This window comes from Lemur catta, chromosome 23, assembly GCF_020740605.2.
Source record: "Lemur catta isolate mLemCat1 chromosome 23, mLemCat1.pri, whole genome shotgun sequence".
Taxonomy (NCBI): domain Eukaryota; kingdom Metazoa; phylum Chordata; class Mammalia; order Primates; family Lemuridae; genus Lemur; species Lemur catta.
In genome coordinates this window covers 8,024,682-8,048,793 of record NC_059150.1, presented here as the reverse complement: position 1 = coordinate 8,048,793, position 24,112 = coordinate 8,024,682, and the positions used below count along the sequence as shown (strand labels likewise).

The window sequence follows — 24,112 nt, the reverse complement described above, 5'->3', positions numbered from 1 at the left end:
GAGTTGCCACAAGCCTCTGCTTCCACCCGATGGGAATGGAAAGCCCCGGTAGAGTCTGCAAGTCTCCGGCGTCTGGGGGCTTCACTGCCTGTCCCAGATGCTGCCGTTAAAATCGATGCTACTCAGACTGGGAGAAAGAAACTGAGCCAGGGAGATTTTTTTTTTCCTATTTCTTCTCATACCCAGGCCAAATTTTCTCACTGCTAAGAGAGAGGAGACGTTTTCCCTGCTGAGGATCTGGGCTCAGAGCCCAGAGGTTGCCTGTGCACCTGGAGCTTAGGGAACAGCCACTTCCACGCTGTTGCATCAGAACTCTGCTTGTGACTCTCACGGTGCTGAAGAAGCTCCAGGAGTGCACAGGCAGCGTCGTCTTCACACATGTGTCCCCCCCCCCCAGAGCCTGAGTGTCACTGGAGGCTGCTCGTTGTGCTGGGTGGAGGGGATGACGGTGTTTAAGGACTCAGGTTCTGGAATCCAGCAGAGCAGGGTTCAACTGCTGCTCTCTCGCCTACAGCTGTGTGGACTCCAACTGATTGTCGCTCACCTTTGTATCCCGGGGTCCTTACCTGTGAGATGGAGGAAAGGATGTCCCCTCAGGATCATCGTGAGCAAATGAGCTCATGGCTAGGCACCATGTCCTATATATTTATACATGCTCAATGTGTTCCTGTGCATTTTAAGATTTCCATTTCCTGGCCTCTCCCTTAAGAGGCCATAGGCAGGAGAATATTTCAGTGTAAGCCGTGCAAGCTGGGACTGAGGGATGCTGGACAGAGCAAAGGAACAGCGTGGGGACGTATGGAAAAACTAAAAAATTGCCGCTCCCCTGGGCCATGCACCTGGGCTCCAGCAGAGACACACCGCCTGGTCCTGACAGCTTATATGTGCTTGACCAGAAGAGTTGAAAAATGACTTTCTGAGTGTTTTGCCTCTGGATAATCCTGCTTGGGACCCTAAGTTCAAAACCCCAGCAGGCAAGGAGCTAAGCCCCAGGCTCATAAAGCACAGTTCCATTGACTGGCCAGTTGTACTAGGGCTTTTAAGTCAGTAGGAGACAAAAAGCAAAGATAAAGGGTTTGCAGACTCCAAATGTGACCTGTTAGGTAGGTAGTTTGTCCTTTCTGGGGACATCTGCTCCATCTGCAGGGGCTGTGAACAGGACTGTGTCGCCCTCTTTTTTTAATCAGCAGTGCCTCTCCTACTGCCAGCCACCTGGCCTTTCTTGAAGCCCAAGCTGACTCCTCTCCCAGACCCCTGCAATTCCCAGTGCGCCAGGCAAGAGTCCCCTCTTCTCAGGACCTACTGTCCCCTCAACTCAGCACAGTGAGTTGGAGTTTCAGGATTCCAGTTTGGGGCTCAGGGAGTCATTATATCTCTCTTGGAGCTTCCTTTTTACCTGCAATGGGGAAAGTAGCCCTTATCTCTTGTAATGAGGGCCACACATGATCTTGCCAGTAAGAGAGATGGCAGCATAAGAATGTAGCATGAGTTCAAAGAAAAGATAATAAGCATGTGTAGAACATCAGATATGTTACAGGCATTGTGCTAAGCACTTAATATACAACATCTTATTCAAACCTCACAAAAAACAATGATTATCTCCATGTTAGAGATTAAGTAAACGAGGTTCAAGGAGGTTAAACACTTTGTCACATTGCTAGGAAGTAGTGAAGCCACAATTAAAGCACTGATCTGATTCAGGCTACAACCAAGACTCTTAAATAATACTATTTTCTATAGTGCCTTTAAGTGACAGCTAAGAGGCTCAATTTATTAATTCCCCATCAGTCATTCTTGCAATGATAACGATGATCAGTGGTGTGATCCATGGTTGGGGACAGTTCTTATCGTGTCTGCAAGAAGAGGGTACGTTGTGAGCAGCCGTCTCGAGTCCCTTGTGTGACCACCCTCTCTCTCTGCAGTCCACCTCTACAAGTGTGCAGCCCAGAGAGAGAGCTGCGGCCTCTGCCTCAAGGCCGACCGGAAGTTCGAGTGTGGCTGGTGCAGCGGCGAGCGCAGATGCACGCTCCACCAGCACTGCACCAGCCCCTCCAGCCCCTGGCTCGACTGGTCCAGCCACAATGTCAAGTGCTCCAACCCTCAAATCACGGAGGTGAGTCCCTCAATTTCCCAGAGCAGGAGGGGACAGCCAGGAGCTGTCCCCAGGGCAGTGGGAGAGAAGTGCAAGTTAAGCTTTTGTGGATAAATTCTTGGTGTAGAGTGAATTTAATGCAGGCGGTGTAGGAAGCCTCTCATGTGTGTCTCGATGGCCCCTGTCTAGGCGTAAGTGACAAGTGCATGGAAGTGCATCTTCATGCCTGTGCATGAACTTGCGTGCACGTCAGCGTGCACGTGCACACGACAAGGGAGGCAGAGCCAGCCCGGTCTGCCTGCCAAGCTGGCCGAGCCAGGTAAGGACGAGAAATTGGCTCCATGGTGGGTGAACATTTCAGAAAGCAGGTTTAGCTTTTCTCAGCAGAAATGGGATTTCAGGAGCCGCAATTAGCTCAGAGCTGCAAAGTTGAAAACAGAAGTAGAAAGTAAAGGCAGTCACTGCATTAGCCACTGTGCCATTTCCCAGGATTTAGTCTCTGTCCCAATTTGTTCATGCATTTTAATGGAAAGAAATAGGAAATTAACTATCCTGGGAAAAAAATGATGTTTCCAAAATAGCACATTTCAAAGGAAGATGAATAAATGATGTGGATGAAAATGCAGTTGCTTGGGTTTTGGATGGCCTGGATGAGGAGTAGTGTACTATACTTTGGCTGAATTGTGTGCTCATCACTTTTCACCAGTCCCTATTCAATGGCTGTCACTTGTGCTTTGAAACTAATTGCACATTCCTGATGGTGACTGGGAGGAAAGGCCTGGCAAGTACCCCGGTTTCTGCGTGTTTGAGAAAGCAGGAAGGGGCTGCTCCTCTTCTGCCTTGTCCCTGAGCTGATGCACTGTCCCTTTTCCTACTGACCAAAGAAAGCAACTCTGGTTCTCACCTATGTCACCGAATATTGGGAAACTTCCAGAGCATCCGTATAATCACATAGAAACTTCAGTTTAAAAAGGAAACCCTCAAGATCAAATGAGTGCTGTTAACCTACAGATGGGTTATTTTCAGAGGAAGCAAACCTTTGTGGAATGCGCTCAGCACTCTTACATTTAATCCTCACAACAGTGGGAAGTAAGTGTTCTCACCTCCACTGTACAGAGGAAGAAAATGAAGTTCAGAGACACTGAGTGACCTGCCCAAGTTCACACAGCTGATAAGTGACAGAGCCAGTATTTGAACTCACATTTATTTAATTGTAAAACCAGTTTTAAATTCTCTACGATTCACCCAAATAACATAAAACAAGAAGTGGTGCTTCTTCTTCCTCAATATCCAGACCTGTTCTAGCTGGTATAGACCTGGTAGATGTGACCCAGCCACACAACAGCACGTCCCAGGGAAAGTGCACTGTGGTGGCACGTGTCCACTGCATCTAGGTCCTCATTCATCCACGTGGGAAGACGGTACGAGAGTGTAGACACTGCCCTGCAAAGATAGGGCTGCATCGATCCCATTTTACCCTTGACCGTGGCTGGCGATGATGCCTCTTTACTTTCTCCTGTGTCTTTGCGTCGCTGGGAGAGAATGTTTGCGGGGGGCTGCCGGTGGCGCCCCGGCCTCTGCCCTCAGAGGGCTAGCTTCCCGAGCTGCTCGGGGCTCCGTGCCTTCTCCCTGATTCTAGTGATTTCCGCCAACTGCTGGCCTGAGAACTTGCACTGTTCTGTAATTCTTCTTGCTGCGGCAGTGGTCAGTCTCTACGTCTGCGAGCGCCTGTGGTGTGGGGACGTTTAAATTAGGCAGGGACTCGCCTCTGTCAGCACCTCCCACCTCTGCCAGCCCTGGGAGCAGCTGCACCCTCCACCCCCCGACAGGCAGGGGCCCGTCCCGGGCCCCGAGGCAGCTTCTCGCTGGGAAACCTCTGCCGCAGCCGCCCTGCTCACTGACCGGGGACTGACGGGCTGCTCTGTTCACAGAGGCCACCCAAGCTACACGAGGCTAATTAACCCCCTGAGGTAATTAGGCTATAATTGATTTTCCCAGTGAACATACCAGCAGGAGTCGGAGGCCCCGATCTCCTGTTGGTGTTTTTCAACTTGAGGCTGTTGCAAAATGAAAGAGCATCTCTGGGGAGAGACAAATCCACGCTGTGTCCTGAGCCACTCGGGGGAGATCACTCTGGACGGAACGTGCAGGACGGAGTGTCCAGGCCTGGAACGTTCTTCTCGCTATTATCCGGAATATTGTCTTTCACCTCCTACCCGCCCCCCCTACACACACCTGATCCTCTTTTCCCTGTAAAAGTCATTTTCTATTTCTTTAACTTTTCATTTTTAAAAATAATTTCAGACGTAGAAAAAGGTACAAAAATAGTACAAAGAACTTTCATATACCCTTCACCCAGATTTGCTAAAGTTAGCGTCTTACATAACCACAGTACAATTATCAAAATTGGGAAATTAGCTTTGCTACGATAATACCATCTAATATACATGCCTTATTACCATGTTGCCAACTGTCCCACTGATGTCCTTTTTCTGGCGCAGGATCCACTGCAGGGTCCCATGTGACATTCCATTGTTGTGTTTCCTTAGTCCTTTAATCCTCAGTCTTTTTTTGTCTTTCCTGACCTTGATACTGTTGAAGAGAACAGGCTGGTTATTTCATAGAATGTCCCTCAATTTGGATTTGTCTGATGCTTCCTCATGATTAAATTCAGGTTATATATTTTTGGCAAGAAGTACTAAAAAAAATGCAAGGTACTTGTCCAAAGGGCACAGGAGCCAACTTGAAGGGGATCTCAAAGACCAAATCTGGGCAATTTGAGCAAGAAAAGAAATAATGATAGTCATGGACCTTACTAATAGAATAAAATAAGAATCATGGTCCTTATTGATATAAATAAATAAAGAAACAAATAAATAACAGAGGAGAAAGGAATCTCTTCTTTACAGTAGAATTCCAAAGAATAAATGTAGGAGTTATAGAAATGGAAACCACCATTTGGCAAAGTACACAGTAATAATTGATTGAGAAATTAGTAGATCAAAGTATGATGAGAAACAGGATATTTGTGTAGTCTTAAGCCATCTTTCCATAAAATGCTTGTCAATTATAACAAGAGCAATAGTAACTGCATAGTGGTGAAACCTGGTGGAACTCACCTTAGCCAAGTAATCAAAGTTAACAAAACCAATATAATGGGAAAAATCAACCTCACGTGCCTTTCAGCAGAATTCTCCAAGAAGGGCGCAACCTCATTTCTATTGGCATTTTTGGCAAGAATGCACCATTTATTAAAAGTAACCTTTAAGGAGAATCAATGCATTTTCTTTACTTCAACTTTCCTGGCTAAGCCCTTCACAGTGGCATGATCTTTCCCTAAACCTCTCAGTGATTGGACTTCCATAAAGTCCATGTGCTTTTGTGCGAACCTCCTTGTCTCCAGCCCTTAACTTTGGAACGTGTGCCCTCCTCAGCGCAGCAAACAGAAGCCACTTACTCCAAAGATCCTTCTTGAAAGGTGAAAAGAGAAGGAGTCTGTGATGGCCCGTGATAGCTACTGGGGGTAGGAGGGGAGGAGCAGAATTTCCAGTCCTGGAAATTAGCGGGAGCCGGAATGGGAGCCTCCTGCCTAGGAGCAGAGAAGTAAGTGGGATGACCTCAAAGGATGTTCTGCTTGAGGAAAAGGAGTGGGCTCAGGCACAGTCAGATAAACAGCTGTACTCTCGCTTAACCCCGCCTTACCCCAGTCTCCATGGCAACCAAGCCCACCCTGAGAGACCCATCTTTTATGACAGCTTCATGTAGGACAAGTCACAGAGGCTGTTGAATTTCTCAGTTTGCATAAACTTCAGGTTAGGACCCCCTCAGGACCCACCGTCTGCTCCTTCTCAGCCAGCTCGTGGTGTGATAATGACATTGTCCTCCGAGGGAGGCATCCTGGCTGCTCCCATTTCCAGCTGTCATCCTGGGTGTCTGTGCATGTGTCACCTGCTCAACCCCAGGAACAGGAGACGTGCAGAGGACTGGAAAGCCTGCGAGAACATTTCTGTTCTCCCCAGCTTGTGCTTCGGCACCTGCTGGCACCTCAAAAAGGAGGATGTCATGAGCCCCCCACGGGAAAGGAAGGCCCAGGGCAAACATTTCCTAAGAAGCTGTGAGTGGGCAGGATCCTGCAGAAAGGGAAAGGAGACTGAGTATGTTCTCAGGAAAGTGAACTCAGGGAGGGCAAAGGCACTGTGGAGCTCACATGCAGAGGTCTCCACACCAAGTGAGGGAGACCTAGGGCAGCCATAGAGTTCTGGAGGCTAGAAGTTCAAGGTCAAGGTGGCGGCAGTGTGGGTTCCTTCTGAGGGCTGTGAGGGAGAATCTGTGCGTGCCTCCCTCCTAGCTTCTGGTGGTTGCTGGCAGTCGGTGGCATTTCTTGGCTTGTAGCCACATCAACCTGATTTCTGCCTTCATGTTCACCTGGTGTCCTACCTCTGTGTGTGTGTGTGTGTGTGTGTGTGTGTGTGTGTGTGTGTGTCTGTCTGTCTGTCTGTCTGTCTGTCTCCCCAATTTTTTAAAAAATAAAGACCCATCACTTCTTTGCCCTTTGGCTAAGATCTAGCATAAAATAAAGACCCAATCCTATTGGATTAAGGCCCCACCCTAATGTCCTCATTTAAACATGATTACCTCTGTAGATACCGTATCTCCAAATAAAGTCACACTCTGAGGTACTGGGACTTAGGGCCTCAACATATGAATTTGGTGGGGGACAGAATTCAACCCATGAGAGTGAGCATTCTGAGCAAAGGGAGAAGATGCCACAATTCCAAGTAAATTAATTCATGCATCAAATGAATATTTAACTAGTGACTGCTGCCTGCCATGCACTGGGCTACACCTGACAGTTGTCACATGTATACGTGACTTCCAACCTATGCCCTCTGCAGTTATCTCCTGTGGAAAGAGGACTGCAGCAGGGACATCGGTCTCCACAGCTAGCAAGGGCACTAACCTCATGCCAGGCACATGAACAGACCAGCCGACGCTCTAATTCTGGGAGTCTTAATAATAATAATTGCTTTTCTGTAATGAGACTCTAATGTGTGCCACACTCTGTGCACTTCACATTTCCAGTCCTCCAACCAACCCTGACAGATAGCTATTATTATCTTCACTTACGAGTTGGGAAAACAGTGCTTAGGGAGGTAAAGAATTCGCCCAAAGTCCCACATCTGGTTGGTGGCAGAACAGAGATTGAAAACCGGGGCCTTCTGACTCCAGAAGGCAGACGCCCTCCACCACAGAGGGGTGGAGGGTATTCCTTGGTTACGCATTCCCCAACCTCACCCCACCCCAAGTGTACCAACAGTGTCTGTGTTCAGGATCAGAATCCTCTTGGAAGACGCCAAGAGATGCCAGGCAAACTGGGAATACTGGTACCCTTTGTTACCCTTAAAGTAACCTTCGCCTACTGTCTTCCTACACATAGTTAGGTCCAGACTTACTTCTATGAGTAGGGGGCATAAATAACAAGAATAGAATTTGGGGGTGCATTTGAGCTTAGGGCAATCACTTCTTGCCTGTTGGGAGTAAGCCTTACTCTCACTTATGCCCCAGGTATTTCTTGAAGCTACCAGGGTTGATTCAGTTGTGGGTTTTCGGCTATGCCCACCAATGGGATGACAGTTAAGTGAAAGCTGGAATCCTTGGCCTGGCAGCTCAGACCTCTCAAGCGTCTCAGCCTGATGGGAGAGCCCAGAGGATGAGGCCCAGGTGGCTCTACCTGAAGATGAAAACAGAGATCAGAGTGGGGTAAAGGCAAAGCAGGCTTGAGATGCAGATGAACCCCCAGAATTGGTGTCTTCAGGAAGTGACCAGGAACCTACCACCCTTAAGCTATGAATGAATGTTCCTGCGTGTCCCTGAGTCCACCCACCACATTCCCCAGTGAGGCCACCCTGATGCCAGGCAGTGGGGTGGCGGGTAGGTTTACAGTCGTCTCTCCGTGGACCACCATGTAGCTTTTTCTTTAGGAATTTTCAACCTCAGTAACTTCTCCAGCACCTCACTAGTCCGTGCTCAGGGAATATAAATCCTCTTTAACATTATCTTAGGTACATGTAACCGGGAAAGAAAATCAACTGTAGAGAACCACATACTCTGCCCTCCGCAACCAAGCTCAGATAGTTTTTGATACCTTAATAATTTGAGATGATCCATCACTCCTTCTGGCTTCTGCTCTCCGCTTGCCCAAATAATTAAAAGTATCTTCTTTTTTTCCTGGATACTCTCTGATGCAAATACATTCATGAAACTCTTTGGGAAGCTGGGACATTTACAAGTATTTATCCGCAAGGCTGCACCAAATCTCCGCAGGAAAGGCCAAAAGCCACCGGTGCCCAGAGCCAGAGTGACTCACTGCGAAGTTCCCAGCAAATAAATAAATAAGTCAGCCAGCTTTCCTGAGCAACAAGGTGGCACTCTGATCTCCCGTTCATTTATTTGCAGGCCTCATTAATATAACATCACTGCAACAAACAGCTAACGGGGGATGGTGTCAGGATGAATAATGGAGTTACTCTGCTGAGATAACAATTAGGTTTTGAATGTACTATCAGCTAAGGCAGAGGCAGCCAGGATGCATGCCAGGCAGGAGAGCTGGTGCCTCAGATTCCGACAGAGCCATCAGCTGGGCTCTGGCCTGCCAGGAAGGGTGTGCACACACATGCTCACACACACACAGTGACACACACACATGCACACACACCCACACACACACACACCAAGCTGGAAGAGAACGTGACAATTTGCTTTCTTGGACCAGCATCCAGGTGTCTTGGGGAGTCAGGGTGGAATGGAAGCTTGCACGTATGAAGTTGGCACCCCTGCCCTTTAAAGTCGGGAAAATGCTAAGCAGCAGGAAAGGGGTGAGTGGATTTGGAAGGAGAAGATGAGCTGTCTACACACCCACGCTGTCTTCACTGGCTGGTCCTGATTAGGGGGCTCCTAAGAGCAAGACCTACCCAAAACCCCAGTCTCAGACATAAAAGCTTTTAATACTGAGTGTGATCATCAGTTTGGGACGCTGACGGGGACAAGGCCATCCAGGAGTGGACCCCCCTTCCCCCAGGAGGCTCTGATGTCAGTCTCTCCTGTCTGCTCTTACAAACCCGGTGGTGAGGAGTGACCGCCCATCAGAGAGGCCACCAGTTCCACGCTGGACAATCTCCACACCAGCTGCTTCCCCTCCACAAGTCAGCCTTTCTTCCCCTGCCCTGAGTCTCCACCAAGAACAATACCTACACAGGACACTTGTGAAAACAAAGCCACTGTTCCTCTGGACCTCAGCTAGCCTGACTTCAGCCTGGATTTCTTAATCACAAAACAGTCGTGACAGAAATCGTAGCTGACATCCACTCAATGCTTCCCTTGCACCCAGCACTGCTCTTAGCACCTCATATATGTCATCGCATTTAGACCTCACAACATCTTTTGTGAGGCAGAAGTTATTATCATTAGGCCCACTTTACAGCTGAGGAAACTAAGACACCATGAGGTATGATAACTTTCTTGAAGTCGCATTGCTAGTAAATTGTAGAACTAGGATTTAACCCTCAGCTGTTTGACTCCAGAGCCCCCACATTTGACCAGTCCACTATCGTTCATCTCTTTCCCGAGCTCACTCAGACAAACAGAATTGTCGACCCACAGAGCCAGAGCAGGGAAAGGAGCGGGCACCAAACTCTTGCTCAGAAGAAAAGTCTGTGGTCTCAGTGCCCAGCACCCTCTGGGAGACCAGAAACGCACAGGGAGAGAGGACAGAGGGGCAAGGCCAGGAGGGGAGTGTGGACAATCACTGGGGCGGAGGCAGAGAGGAGGGAGGAGGGATGCCGAGAAGCTCGGAGAGCCAGAGCGAGCAGCAGCAAAGGCAGCAGCCAGCAAAGCCAGCCCCAGAGCTCCTTGGGAAGCAGCAGGGATGGCCTTAGCCAAGGGAGAAGGGCTGGACGGCCAAACAGAGGGAACCCAAGAGGAGGCTGGGGCATGAGTCCTCATGTTTGGTGACCTAGGGGTCTCTCCCAGGGCAGGAGGATGGTCAACTCAGGTGGTGCTGTGTGGAGGCGAAAAGCAGAGGTTGGGTAGACCTGGCTGCCGCTCGCTGTGTAACACCGAGCAAGTTACTTAACCTCTCTGGGACACTGCTCCCCGTCTGTAAAATGGGAATGATCATAACACATCATAGCTTGTTTTGAGCCCTAAGTAGGACAATTCCTGGCTCATTATAAGCATTTAATAAATGTAAAAATGATAGCCATCATTCTCAGAATCTTCAAATGCCTGGAGGCGAAGCCTTGCTCTGGCTTCTCGCCCACCATCTCCAACAGCCAGGAGACATAACCAGAGGAAGAGGAAGATGGGGTCTGTAGGATGGGAGCTGGGCTTTGTGAAGCTCCTTTGACCCCTGGCGCCCCTACTCTGCCTTCCAAGGCTCTGCCTGAGTCTGAGCCCAGCACGGCCGCCTGGGCACTCGCTCCGCCGTCCGCCAAGCCCCTGGGCCTTCCAGCGCCTCCCGCTTGCTCCCCCACTCCCCTCTGCAGCCCTTCACATCCCCCCAGCTGTAATTAATCGGCTGCATCTGCTCTCGCCCTTGGGCGGCTCGGTGGCACAGTTCCCTCTGAACTGTTCAATTAGTGGCTGCAGGAACGAGGGTGGGTGCAGCGTCACGGCGGCTGCTTTCCAGGTCACGGCACCCACGGAGGAAAGCAAACATGACAGAGTCTGGCAGGAATTCAGGTTTGGCTGGGGTGCCCCAGCGTTTACCAGGGCTCAGCTGGGCTGCGCCGCTGTCAAGGTGGGGTCTGAGCGGGTGGAGAAGTGGCTCCCTAAACCAGAGGTTCCCGGACGCTTCAAGAGGGCTCCGCAGAAGACAGGACTCTCCCGGTTAGTCTCCGACCACGTGCCTTGGCCTAGGCCCGCCTGCCTGGTGCCACATCCTGCTGACCTCATCTTCCCGAGAAGTACATGGCCAGGACTGGGACTGGCCACCTTCATACGTGGGCGTGCTCGGTGCCTGCTTCCGAGGCAGGGTTTAGGGCTGCTAGCCTGAGCCTTCTTACCCTAAAGTGTTTCCTGTGTCTTCCTTCCGAATCCTGCAAAGGATAGGTAAACTTTTTATTCTACAACTGGTCAATATGCCAATACCCTTAAGGCAAGGTAATAACATAACTTAAAATCCCATGAAGATGCAAATACAGCTTTCTCTAGGGAAGAGAGAGCAGCAGAGTGAAAGGTGCCTAAAACGGGGGGAAAAAAACCCAGAAAGGAAAATGAAAAGGAACGTGAGAAAGATTCCAAATGTTTAGCCTCCGCTAGGTTTTGCCTGTGGCCAGCCTGGTTAATGGCTCGTGTGACAAGCGCAGAAAGGTGTCTTCTCAGGCCCTCCTCACTGCACAGCGACCAGTCAGGCCTTTGCTGAAGCCACCAGCCTAGTCTGGGTCTCTACACTCTCAAAGGATGCACAGAAAACCGACGGTCCAGAGAAAAGCGTCTGAAATGATCACAGGGTTTAGAAAACAAGAGCGTGAGAGAAAGCCTAGCAGAACTGCAGAGGCAAAGGCCAGGGGTGACTTAATTGCCGTCTTCAGTATCTGAAAGATGTTTGACGAGGAGGCAGCTGTTCAGTCCTCCATCTGATGAGGAATCAAACCAGAAATTGGCTTAAATTAAAGCCAGAGCGATCGCAGGAGGAACTTCTTAATGATCCCGACGTTAAAATACTACCTCACTTTTAAGCAGAACTTAGGCACCTCCATTCTCATCGTCATTAGAGAACACAGTTTGTTCCAGCGTCCGGTTGAGAACAGCATTTCCTAGTAACAGAGAATTGGGGATATTTATTGACAGTTGCTCTGTTTCAGGCTGTGTGCTGAGAATTAGGTTGCTGAGAAGAGCGAGATAGTTATTGTCTTATTGAAGAAATGAGCAGTACAGTCCAGTGTAGCGACTGTGGTCCTGGAGGTGTTCATGCAGGGTAGTGGGAGCCTAGGAGAAGGGGCTACTAACCCTGCCCAGTGGAGTCAGCGACGCCTCATTCAGGAGGATCTTGAGCAGAGCCTTATGAGCACCTGTGGGCGGGCAGCACAGCATGTCAAATGCATACAGCTTCACACCCTATAACTGTGGGGGCCCCTAAGCTCTCCCAGAGAGCACACGTGCAGTCATACGTCCCTTAACACCAGGGATACATTCTGAGAAATGTGTCATTAGGCTGTTTGATTGCTGTGCAAACACCATAGAGTGCACTTTCGCAAACCTAAGTGGTGTAGCCTGCGACACACCCAGGCTATCTGGGGTAGCTCCCAGGCTACCAACCTGTACAGCGTGTCACTGCCCTGAATACCGTAGGCGATTGTAACACAATCAGTGGTAAGTATTTGTATATCTAAACACAGGAAAGATACAGTAAAAATACAGTATAAAGATTTTAAAAAATGGAATACCTGTACAGGGCACTTACCAAGGATGGAGCCCCCAGGACTCGCTCGGGGTGTCAGCAAGTGAGCGAGTGGTGAGTGAACGTGAGGCCCAAGACATTACTGTGCACTAATGTAGACTTTGCAAGCACTGTGCACTTAGGCTACACAAAATCTATTTAAAACATTTTCTTCAATAATAAGTTAGCTTACTGTAACTCTTTTACCTTATTTTTAAAAATTCCTGTACAAACTTTTTGACTCTTTTGTCATAACACTTAGCTTGAAACACAAACCAGGCACAGTGGCACGTGCCTGTAGTCCCAGCTACTCAGGAGGCCGAGGTAGAAGGGTCCCTTGAGCCCAGGAGTTCAAGGTCTAGCCTGGGCAACACAGAAAGACCTTGTGTCTAAAAATAAAAAGTTTTTTAAACACAAAAAAGACACAGACACACACACACACACAAACCACCAACACCAAACTGTACAGCTGTACAAAAATATTTTCTTTATTTCTGTCCTTATGCTATAAGCTTTTTTCTATTTTAATTAATTTATTTATTTTTTACTTTTTAAACTTTTTGTTAAAAGCTAAGACACAGACACACACATTAGCCTAGGCCTACGCAGGGTCGGGATCATCCTTATCACTGTCCCCCACCCCCACATCTTGTCCCACTGGAAGGTCTTCAGGGGCAGTAAGTGCATGGAGCTGTCACCTCCTGTGATAACCATGCCTTCTTCTGGAATATCCCCTGAAGGACCTACCTGAGGCTGTTTTACAGTTAACTTTTTGTATTAATAAGTAGGAGGAATACACTCTAAAATAACGATAAAAAGCATGGTATAGTAAATATATAAACCAGTGATGTAGTTGTTTATTATCATTATCAGATATTATGTACTGTCCGTAATTGTACATGCTACAATTTTAGACAGCTGGCAGCGCGGTTGGTTTGTTTACACCCACGTCACCACACACATGTGCGTAGTGCGTTGCGCTGCCGTGTTGCCATGGCTATGACATCACTAGGTGACGGGGCTTTTTCAGCTCCATTATAATCTTATGGCTCCGATGTTGACCTAAACTTCAACATGTGTCCCGTAACTGTGGTCCATGAGAGGGCTGAGCCAGGACTCTGGGGAGCCCCGAGTGTAAGGGGCGGGCAGAGGGGGAGCACCCAGATGATGTAGGCAGGGAACACAGGGGACAGCCCCAGTAACCCCCTTCACCCCAACCAGCAACAGCAGCTGCTTGTGGGTTCTTCTGTCCCCGATCCCCTACTTGTAGCTCTCACTTCTAAGGTCCACAGTGGGAGAATTTAGATAAATTTTTGATCCACAGTATAAAATGTGTAGAAAAGCATGGGATGAAATTAGTCAATATCTAAAAATCTTCCCAACTGCTTTGATAGGTTTTCTTCTCCCTTCCCTCCTCTCATCCCACCCCCACCATGAACACACAAACACACACACACACACACACACCCCAAGCTGTCTGCTGTTTGCATGGGCATCTCATTCAGAGTTACTTCCCTAAAAGAATTCATTGACTTCATTGTGAAATGCTGCACCTACCCAAGAATGGCTGATAGCAGGGGAAGAAATGGCCAGACGGGAGGGAGGAAAGAACGAAGACGGTTTCAGACAGGGCCAGTGTCCTTCCAAATGTATTTGGGGTGAAAGTGTAAAGTCTGGCTCAAAACATGCTCCTGTGCGGGAGCCAGAACCCCCCAAAGCCCAGGCCCAGGCCTGGCATCACCCCCACTCCCTGCCCAAGCCCAGGCTGTGGCATTTTCCCATCAGGCCACGAGCAGCCCTGTCCAGCCGGGTCACCCAGCGTCTCCATTATGGGCTGCCTGATCCGTGTGTTGTCCTTCCAGACGGATCAGATTTCCACCATCGCTAACCCTACTGACTCCAACATCCCGTGTTTTTGTCATCCAGGAAGGCACAGGTGCAGGGAAACACAGGGAAGGAAATAACCAATTATCAGACCTGCTCTCTAAACCAGCATACTAGGGAATTTCCAAATGTTATCTCACTTAGTCTTCACATCATCCCTGCCAGGCAAGCACTATTATCTGTTTGCAGATGAGGACATTGATATTCAAGGTCACATAGCTCGTAAGTATCAGAGCGAGTATTTAAATTCAGGACTGTCTGACTCCAGAGGTTACTCTCTTCCTGCTGCAGGCCAAGCATCAGATGGTCTCTCTTCCTTACCCCAAGTAGCCACCAACACAAGGGCCATCTGAAACGGCCAAGACAAGTGGACCTGATTAATATCCCAGCCATATTTTGTCCCCGCTCTGTCAATGGGAGACTCCATATGACTCTACCCTGCCCTCTCACCCTCCCCTCTGGGGGAGGCTAGCTCTCCCCTGCCCTGCAGCCCCACAGCTCCTGCAGGAGCTGGGCCCCATCCAACTCGCCCCTTTATAGACCCATGTGGGAAGGCTAGACTTGGCTCTGGAGAGAACCAGCTCTGTGGAGTGTAGCCCTGGGTCCCTGCGATCTAAGGCTGCTTTTGAGAGGGAGCCATGGTGGCAGAGTCTCCAGGGGGACTTGAGCCCCTGCAGCTGCCTGGTCTGAGGCTGTGTCCTGCAGGACCCTGCTCAGTCCTCTCTGAAGAAGAAACCCTTTCCCACCACGCCTCCCCTCCATGGCCTCCCCCGAATACTTGGTCCTGAGGAGAAATGCAGGAAGTGGGATGCCTGTTCTGCTACCCCAGGCCACCACACAGAGAGCATGGCCCTTAGACTCATTCTCAGCCACCCGGAAGGCCTCAGGCGGCAGGGGCTGTCTTCTGTAGGATGCCTCCCTCTCTCCTTTGCACTCTGCACACAGACCTCCACCTTGACCCTCTCTGATGTTTAAGCTGGGGGAGAATGAATAACAAACATGTCCAAGGGCACAGAGACTTTTAAAGGGTACTGTGTGTAAAGGCACCGCTGGTATCTGGGTAGGACATGGAGGACAGACTACAGAATGGAAGACGTGGCCGAAGAGGTAAAAGAGGTGGAACCTGAAGGACCACAAATGCCAGGCCAGACTTAGGAATTAGGGACTTGGCCTTGGCAGTGGTCAGAGCCATTGAAGGTTTGCAGAGCAAGTGACCAGTAACCCGGTCATATGTGGGTGCATGAAGCTCACCCCGGCAGCTATGAGGTTTGCATGGAGACCCTTGTGGTTAGTGTGGGGAAGAGATCGTGCAGCCCTGCTGAACACCTACCCTGGAACACACAGACTCAAAAAGACACCTGGGAATGAGAACCGATAGGGCCTGGTGACCTTCTCTAGCATACTTGTGGGGGAGGGAAAGGGAATAGTTTGAAGGTGCTTGCGGGATTGCATGCTGGGTGCATGGAGAGTCTATTAACCTTGAAGGAGAGGATGGGAGGGTAATCAGGTTGGGGGTGGGAGGAGGAAAAATTAACGGTTCATTTTTCGACGTGGTGAAATTTGAGGCACTTGAGGGACGTGCATGTGGAAGTGGAGATGTCCGGTAGCAATTGGATATATGGCTGTGGCGCTCGGGAGAGAGGGCTGAGCCAACAGTATGGATTTGGAAGTCGTCCGTAATGGAGGCCTTGGGAATCCTCTTGCAAATCAAATAATCACCACCTCACCTGTGTTTTGGAAAGTCAGACTTTTATACATCAGTTTTGCTTTAAGCAAGGAAGCTGTAAGCTATGTCCCTCGTAAGCCCCAGAGCACGGTAGTTGCCTAGGTGTCTTTCTGAACTCCCTCACCCCCTACCCGGGTGCTGGCAGCGTAGCACGTAGCGTGAATGAAGACGCTCATGAAGACCCAGCCCTCCCCAGGCGCTTCCCAAGCCCCGCGGGCCTGGTTTAATGACCCACGAGGACACTGATTCTGCTGCTTTGGATTCCAGCAGCTGCTATCTGGAACTACCCATCTCTTTGAGTTGTATCTTCACGCCAAGATTATAACACTTGCTAATAACTTACAGAAAAAAAAGAAAAGGATCTTTCTTCTCTAAACAGTATAAGCTGACTTATGCTTCTGAGCAGTTCTTTGCTGACAAATGGACCCCAGAGCACCCCAGTGCCCGTGACCATGTGTCTGCCACCGAGCCCTGAATGGTGGGAGGAAACCAGGACAGTGACTTACCAGCAGGGAGACGCTACCCCGTGGAACCTGCCAGCGCCGCTGCGCATTCACAATGCAGTCCCCACGTGCTACCTGCAGGAAGTATTTTTAGGCTTTCCAGAAAGATTTCATTTCACAGCTTTTCTGAAAGGTTGCAATTAACTGCAGCAAGCGCAAGAATGTATTTTTTAAAAATAAAAGTGAGGGAAGGAGAGAGAACCAATCACCGCCGTTTTGTCAGCTCCTTTGGGTAGGTGGGTTCGTGCCATCCAGGTGGCTGGGGGAGGGGACGCAGGGGCTGGTGAAGCTCATTCCAAGTGGATGAAAGGAGAACCAGAAGCTAAAAGCAAATTGTGCCCCGTGATGCTCTCCTGCAAGGGGCGGGGGAAGCAGCCCCTTTCCTGTTTCTCATTAGTAAGAGTCCATCTCCCAGAGCTCAGGAGTCCTAGGTCCCTGAGGGAACTGTGCCAAGGCAGAGTGGAACAGCCAGAATATGTGTTATTGAGGGATATTTTTAGAGTCCAGGGACAGAAGAGCCATTGGGGCTACTGGTCCCTCATGCCAGCTCTTCCCTCTTCAACTTGTCCTTACTTCCCCCACCCGCACCCCCAACACGCAGAGATGCCTCTGAGCCACCTTGACTGTCTCCCTTGATTCAGCTCATGTGTCTTGTTCATTTTTATTCATAAAGGGGGATATTTTATTCCCAGAAAAGGGAGTCTGAGCCACAGATAAGGTGACTTGGGTGAGATGAGCCCCCAGCTGAGAGCGGGCAGGGCTGGCACGGAGGGAAAGGAGGCCCGTCCTAGTCCTCATCCCACCACCATCATCTTTGCTCTGCTGGCTCTCACTTGGGGTTCTGTGGCTGGGTTGGTGGCAGAACTCACGGTGCCCACATCGCAGGAAGAGGGCAGCACACCTGCAGGGGAGAGGGGAGGTAGGAAGGATCTCCAGAGCTTTCCACGGCATTTTCACCTGTACTCATCCATCCTCTCCACCCTGGGCCACGCTCTCTCTGCCAGCCCACCGGACACTCCACCGGCACATACAGGGTTAAGAGGGAGACTGTCCAGAAGTGCCCAAGGACACAGAGGCCCAGAGGACCCACCTGGGAGATTCTAGTGGACTCTCGATCTTGCTCAAGTCCCATTCCCTCCTCCCTCCCTCTTCTCCCTTGACTTTCCGATGGTGTAGTGAAAAGAACACTGGAGTTTTCTACAGCTCCGTGTACAAGTTGCTCAAGGCCTTGGTTACACCCCTGACTTCTCTGGGTCTCATTCTTCTTGCTGTAAAATAAGGATCTCAGAATAAGATACTCTGGGGTCCCTTCGAGTTCTGAAATTCTACTTTCCTCTGCTGTCTAGGATTGAGTTCACTTCTGATTTCTTCCTACTTCCAATAACTGTGAACCACACAAGTATGATCTTACTCCCTGGGATCTACTGGATCTCAGAGAACTGTACTTTTCCAAGAGCCTGATCACCTCCCAGACAGAAGTTTACACCATGCAAGAAGCTGATTCTGCCATACCCTTTTTTGTTGGATCAAAGCAAAATGGGACAGTTGGCATCTGGTGACTGAATTCAGGAATGAATAAATAAATGATGTTTGTTAACAGGAGGCCGGGAAAGATTTAGAAAATCCTAAAGTTGTTTCTCCTTGGTCCTAACATGTGTCATAGGAGTTTTTGCAGGACAGCGTCAAACACACCCTCTGCTTTCGACTGTCCCCCTGCAGCCACACCGACTGGACTCCCCTGAGCTCCCGCAGCCTCTCCTCTGTACCGAGCTCATCGCTGCATACCCCGAATCAGCGATATTTGTGTGCTTCCTTTATCTCGTCCTCCTGACTCTAAGTTCCTTGAGGGCAAATTTCCTGTGTATTCGTCACTGTACCCCCTACATGGTCTAGCACAGAGCAGTGGCAGTAATAACACTGTCACAATTACAAAGCCCTCTGGTTTCCAAACATGCTCCCAAGCTCCCCGAGAAGTTGGCAGTGCTGATTACAGAAGTGCAGGGAGAGACTCTGTGACCGATCACAATCAGGCGACTAGTGAATTAGAGACAAGTCTCCAGCAATGACTTTCTGCCTCGAGTGTAGTACTCTTTCTGATAAATTTTTGAAGTAAACGGATGAATGAATGACTTAAAAGAACGAGGGTGGAGCATAAAACAGAAGGTGATGGCAGGATCCTAGATAAGCTAAAATGTGGAGAAAGCACCCTCAGTTCTCCCAGCTTCCAGGTGTCTGTCAAAGTCACCTTTGCCGGAGGGGAGAGGGGATGCCCCTCCTATTCCTGAGGCCCACTGGGTTCACTAATGCCATGTCCCTCCTGCAGATTTTGACAGTGTCCGGACCACCTGAAGGAGGGACCCGCGTGACCATCCATGGCGTGAACCTGGGTCTGGACTTCTCCGAGATTGCCCACCACGTGCAGGTGGCTGGGGTGCCCTGCACACCCCTCCCAGGGGAATACATCATCGCCGAGCAGTGAGTCCGCCCTGGCCACCCCTTTTCCAATGGGAGTTTCAGGGTGGAGACCCTCCCCCTCCTCCACCCTCAGAGGGTCTCACTCTGCCTAAGTCCCTGGTCCCTGGATTCTGTGTCTGGCATCAGGGCTCCGGTGCTTGACGCTGCTCCTCATTCAGTCTTTGCCTGCCCACTGGTGTGACTGAGACAGCTTCCTGACAAGCTCAGGCCCCTCCTAGGCCCCCCAGCCCCTCCCCTGCCAGCCCCCATTGGAATGCATCCCGCACGGTGGGCTGCGGGCAACAATTTGTTTGGTGCGTGGGGCTCTGACAGCAGCTTAATCCGAGCAGGGCCTCCGCCGGAGCAAATTCATTTATTTCACTAAGGGAAATGTCAGCTGGAAATTAGAAAATAGGCATGTAGTGGCGGACAGGCGAACGGGGCTCCAGGAGTGACATATGTTCCAATTTGGGGTGTGCATTTGGCGGTGGCAGCCGCCATGGAGATGGTAGGCAGGAGGTGGGCACAAAGCTGGAGGTGGGCAGGTGGAAGGAGGGACGCCACCCCTCCAAAGGAGAAAGGGAGGGGAGCGGCCACATCACGTGGCAGGGTTTGTCCTGGAAAGTTGGGCCGAACCATTCTGACTCCACGGAGAACACAGCCCTGCCCCCGAGAGCATGACGTCGGGGAGGGGTCTTCCCTCCCTCGGTCCCACCCCCTGCAGCCTTAGGTCCTCCCCTGAGGCCACCCCAGCGCCAGCCTTCAGCAGCAGCCCCATGACTTGACATCCCTTTATCTTCCATCAGCACTTTCCAGTGAACAGAGCACTTTCTCATCCTCTATCCCATTTTTAATTGGTAAGAACCCGAGAGGTAAATACTGTTATCTCCGCTTTGCAAAGCCAGAGCGCACAAAAGACTCAGGAGGGAAGTGGCTCCTCAGTTCACTCAGGGCACAGTGGCCGAGGCAGAATTAGACCTGGAGCCTCCCCACCCTTTGTCCAGGGCTCTTTCCCATCCCGACCAGAGATGGGGCCAGAGTCCCGGGCAGGGGCGGCCTGGAAATTCCGTGACTCAGCAGGTTGTGGCTTGGAGGCTCTGCTGTGGCCCGGAGAAGAGTCAGAGTCAGGAGGGCTGAATTCCAGGACTCGAGGGCTGCGTGCTGCCTGCTGGCCACGGCGGGCGGGGGAGAAGAAAGAGCCGGCCTGAGCCTCAGATCCCTCAGGGCTGGTCCTTCACCCACAGCCCTATCCCCGCAAGGCGTGAGTCCTGCCAGAAAGGCTGGTGGGCCCACCTGAAGGAGATGAGGGAGGGCAAAGGGCAGTGACGTAAGCGTGTCTGAGCCAAAGAGGACGTAAAAGCTGTGGGGCAGGAGCCAGCAAAACTTGCAGAGGTCCTCACGGCCAGACGGTCTTTACAGAGCCCGGTGCCATGCCAGACTGACCCCAAGTCCACCTTGGCCTTGAGGACCTGCCCTGGGCCTCTGGACACCATGAGTCTGCAGCTTGGTGAGATGCCCCAGGCCTCCAGAGGAAATGGCTGGGGCTGGGGGGGAGCGGGGTGGGAGGTAGCGCTTTTGGCTGAGAAGTGCCGACTCCCGGGCAGCTGGCCCTCAGAATGTCATGAGAGCACGTTTTAGCCCTGGCGCCTCTACTGACCAGACCCCAGACCTTCGCAAGCTGTTCAATCTCTCTGACCTTCAGCAGCCTAACGTGCAGTAGCAATGCAAGGAGCTGCAGTTCTGTAATGCAAGGAGCTGCAGTTCTGTAATGCAAGGAGCTGCAGTTCTGTAATGCAAGGAGCTGCAGTTCTGTAATGCAAGGAGCTGCAGTTCTGTAATGCAAGGAGCTGCAGTTCTGTAATGCAAGGAGCTGCAGTTCTGTAATGCAAGGAGCTGCAGTTCTGTTTATGAAATTAAAGGTACTGCGCTCACCCAGGGCCATGGAGGAGGAAGTGCTGCGAGAGGCCGCAGTGGGGATATGAGAGGAGCCTGGGGAGGGGAAGGGTCCCCATGGGTCCCTGCCGAGGCTGGTGGTCGCCCTAGAAAACCAGCACCATCGTGTCCCCAGGCACGGGGCGGGCAGGCGGCAGAGAGCCCACCCTGAGCCTCGCTGGATGCAACCTGGTTTCCAGCCGTGCCAGGCTCATTACCACTCTGGAGGTTTCAGAGTTTGTTAAGATCATTAAAGCCTCCATCCCGGGCAGGGAGCAGCAGGCACGATCGTTACAGATGTCTGTGAGAGATGAATTTGGCTAAATGGGCCCGGTGCAGAGTCCCGGGTGCGGGCAGGGTTCGCGGGCACAGTAATGATTCACCATATGCTTCAGCTGCGCCATCCATCACTCAGCAATTAGGTTAATGTTGGTTAAAGGGCCCCGCTTAGTCCTGCAATCAGCACCCCACAGGTCTATGGAGGGCCAGATGACTCAGTCACAGGATGTTTTCCGGGCAGTGGGACGCAGGTTGAGGCTGCAGCCCGGCCCCTCCTGGGACGGGGGCTCTGCGTGGGGCAGACTCGGCTCGGGTCCTCAGGACCCCCCGCAATCTGCTTCATCCGTGAACTCAGCCACGGCCGGTGGCTGTTACTGCGTGTGCCCCCCAGCCCAGGGAGCAAGGCACCATCTGTGCAAGTCTATGGGAGGTGGTGTGACACGGGGGCGGGGACACTGGTCTGGATGCCAGGGCACAAGAGGTCAAGCCTTAGCTCAGCTGTAATCAAGCTAGGTGACTTTGGACAAGTCACTTTGCTCCCTGTTCCTCAAAGGTCTCATCTGGACAATAGGAATGTGGGAACAGATGAGCTCTGCCATCACTTCAGTGGTCCTTAGGATGTCAAAAGCGGTAAATGATATGCCCCGTGGTATGTGCAACTCCCACCATTAGAAGCTTGCCAGTGGCACTAATGTGTCTCCAGGAGGCCCCTGTCAACAGGGAGGAGTCAAGTCTTCAAATGTCAAAGCTGGAAGTTGTTTGGCCCTATTTCCCATGTTATAAGGGGAAAACGTAGAGATCTCCAACTAGTGTGTCCTAATAATACCTAAGGATAAAAGAGCCACCAGGAATATGGGGAGGAGACAGGGGAGGAAGGAGGCCCCCAGAGATCCAACCACGGGAACCTTGCTGACTTGCAGGGCTTGAAGGAGTTGGTGTGCACACCACTGCCTGAGGTTGTCTGCAACCAAGGAGGTAGGGGGACAGGCGGCAAGCACTCAGAGCCCGAGCAGCCCCGCTGGGGCTTTCCCACCACCCCTGCCAACAACCTCACGCCTGTCATTGCTGCCATGTCCGGATTGTCTCTAGCAGCAGTAGAGTGGAGTGGTTTGGATGAGCTTTGGATTCAAGCTAACCTGGATTTGAATCGGGGCTCTGCCACTTATCCGAATTGTGGCCGTAGATAAGTCAGTTGGCATCTCTGAGCCTCAGTTTCACTGTCTGTAAAATGGAGATAATAAGACCCACTTGGTAGTGGAGCCTGGGGATGACATGAGATCCTATCTTACAGACTGCCTGCCACACTCAGCTGTAGCTATTCTTCTAAAGGTCTAGAATCTGCTTTGGCATAACACTGGTTGCTCAATATAACCTTTCCACTCCCAGCAGCTGCCCTGGCTTTTTCCTCTACCCCCCTAGCTCCTTGAGCTCAGAGAACAAGAGCCTACAACAAATACACTCAGGGCCTTTCCATCCTTCCCTGCAGACACTGGGTCCCAGGAATTAAAGGGAAGACGAGTTAGAGGTGGCTGAATTCTTCTGCAGTGCGGCTGCATTTCCTTATGACTCCTGTCCAGTTCTTAGACCTACCCCACCCGACCCTGCCCTGTGGCCCACTGCTGAACACAGGCCTCTGCCCCCTCGCTCCAGCCCGAGGAAGGGCACCTGTGGCCGGCTCTGGGCCCTCGCCGCAGCCCAGCCCCCAGGCCTCTTCACCATGCCCTTCCAGGTGGGGGCACTCAGAGTCAACTGCAGGTGCTCAGGCTCGCTCACACAGGTGGCATCCATCTCCCACTCATCATTCTTCTCCCAGGGGCTTGACACGTATCTTTTGTTGACATAAACCCCGAGCAAGAAAATGTCCTAGAAAAGATGGGTGCCAAGAGGCCCCAGGTGAGCGTGAACCCCATACGGGGACAGCTGACCAGGGCCATTCCGGGCCTCTCCTCTCCCAGACAGCCCCAGGGCCCAAGGAAGAACATTTCAATACTGCCCATGACCTTCACGTGTGCTCATATTTCCTTTTTCCATCATTTCAAGCCTGTGATGATTTCTTCCTCTTTTTCTTCTGAAGGATCTCTCCAGCCGAGTGTCCAAGGGTGGTGAGTGAGGAGCAAGCAAGCCCTGATTAGAAGACAGGGAAGAGTCTTGTCTGCTCCTCGTCTCCTCTCCCCTGGCCCCCAGTACCCACAATAGGTGGTTGATTTTCCTCCGGTCGCCTTGACAGTGCAGGGCGTGGTTTATGGGATGGCAGGGCCTGAAACTGCAGCAGCTGCCAGGGCCCGGGAAACAGGATGGGAGAGTCATGACTCCACGCAGGTAGCCGCTTGAAAAGAACCACACATGCTATCTTACATTAAGCTTCTTGAATGCTCCGCTAATGAGGTTTAAGGAGACAGTTACGTGTAAAACACTAATTGATCATCGCGATCATGTTTACTCGGGTTCATAATTAATTGTTTTATTTATAGAGAAAGGGAAGGGAGAATATTCTTCCATGTGCATTCGATACTTCCTTGTTGAGTCTAATATGCTAAACGTAGCAAGACAGTTATTGCATGTTAAGTAAATATTCGCCAGGAGTGAAAGTAGTTATTTGGGATTAACTGTTATGAAAGAGACGGGGATCGGCGGCGTGCCGTGTGTGCGAGCATGCGGTGTATTTGTTTAATGCAAGTTTTATTACATCGAAATGAAATCTCTGTTTAGTTACCTTCCTTCCTAGAGAAGCTGTTGAGATAAGCATCGCTCGGTTAAACACGGAGCTTCCCCACCGTGCCAGGATAATGCCGGGGATTAGTGGA

At 50.9% G+C, this 24,112-nt stretch overlaps 1 protein-coding gene across 1 annotated transcript in view; it reads left to right on the top strand.

Moving 5' to 3' along the window:
• The window catches only part of PLXNA2 (plexin A2), a 201,949-nt gene that overhangs the window by 151,323 nt on the left and 26,514 nt on the right, over nucleotides 1-24,112 (top strand). Inside the window, exons 12-13 of the mRNA XM_045536127.1 lie at nucleotides 1,923-2,113; nucleotides 18,967-19,118. Of these exons, the coding sequence (XP_045392083.1) occupies nucleotides 1,923-2,113; nucleotides 18,967-19,118 (343 nt within the window). The remainder of the gene's footprint in view (nucleotides 1-1,922; nucleotides 2,114-18,966; nucleotides 19,119-24,112) is intronic.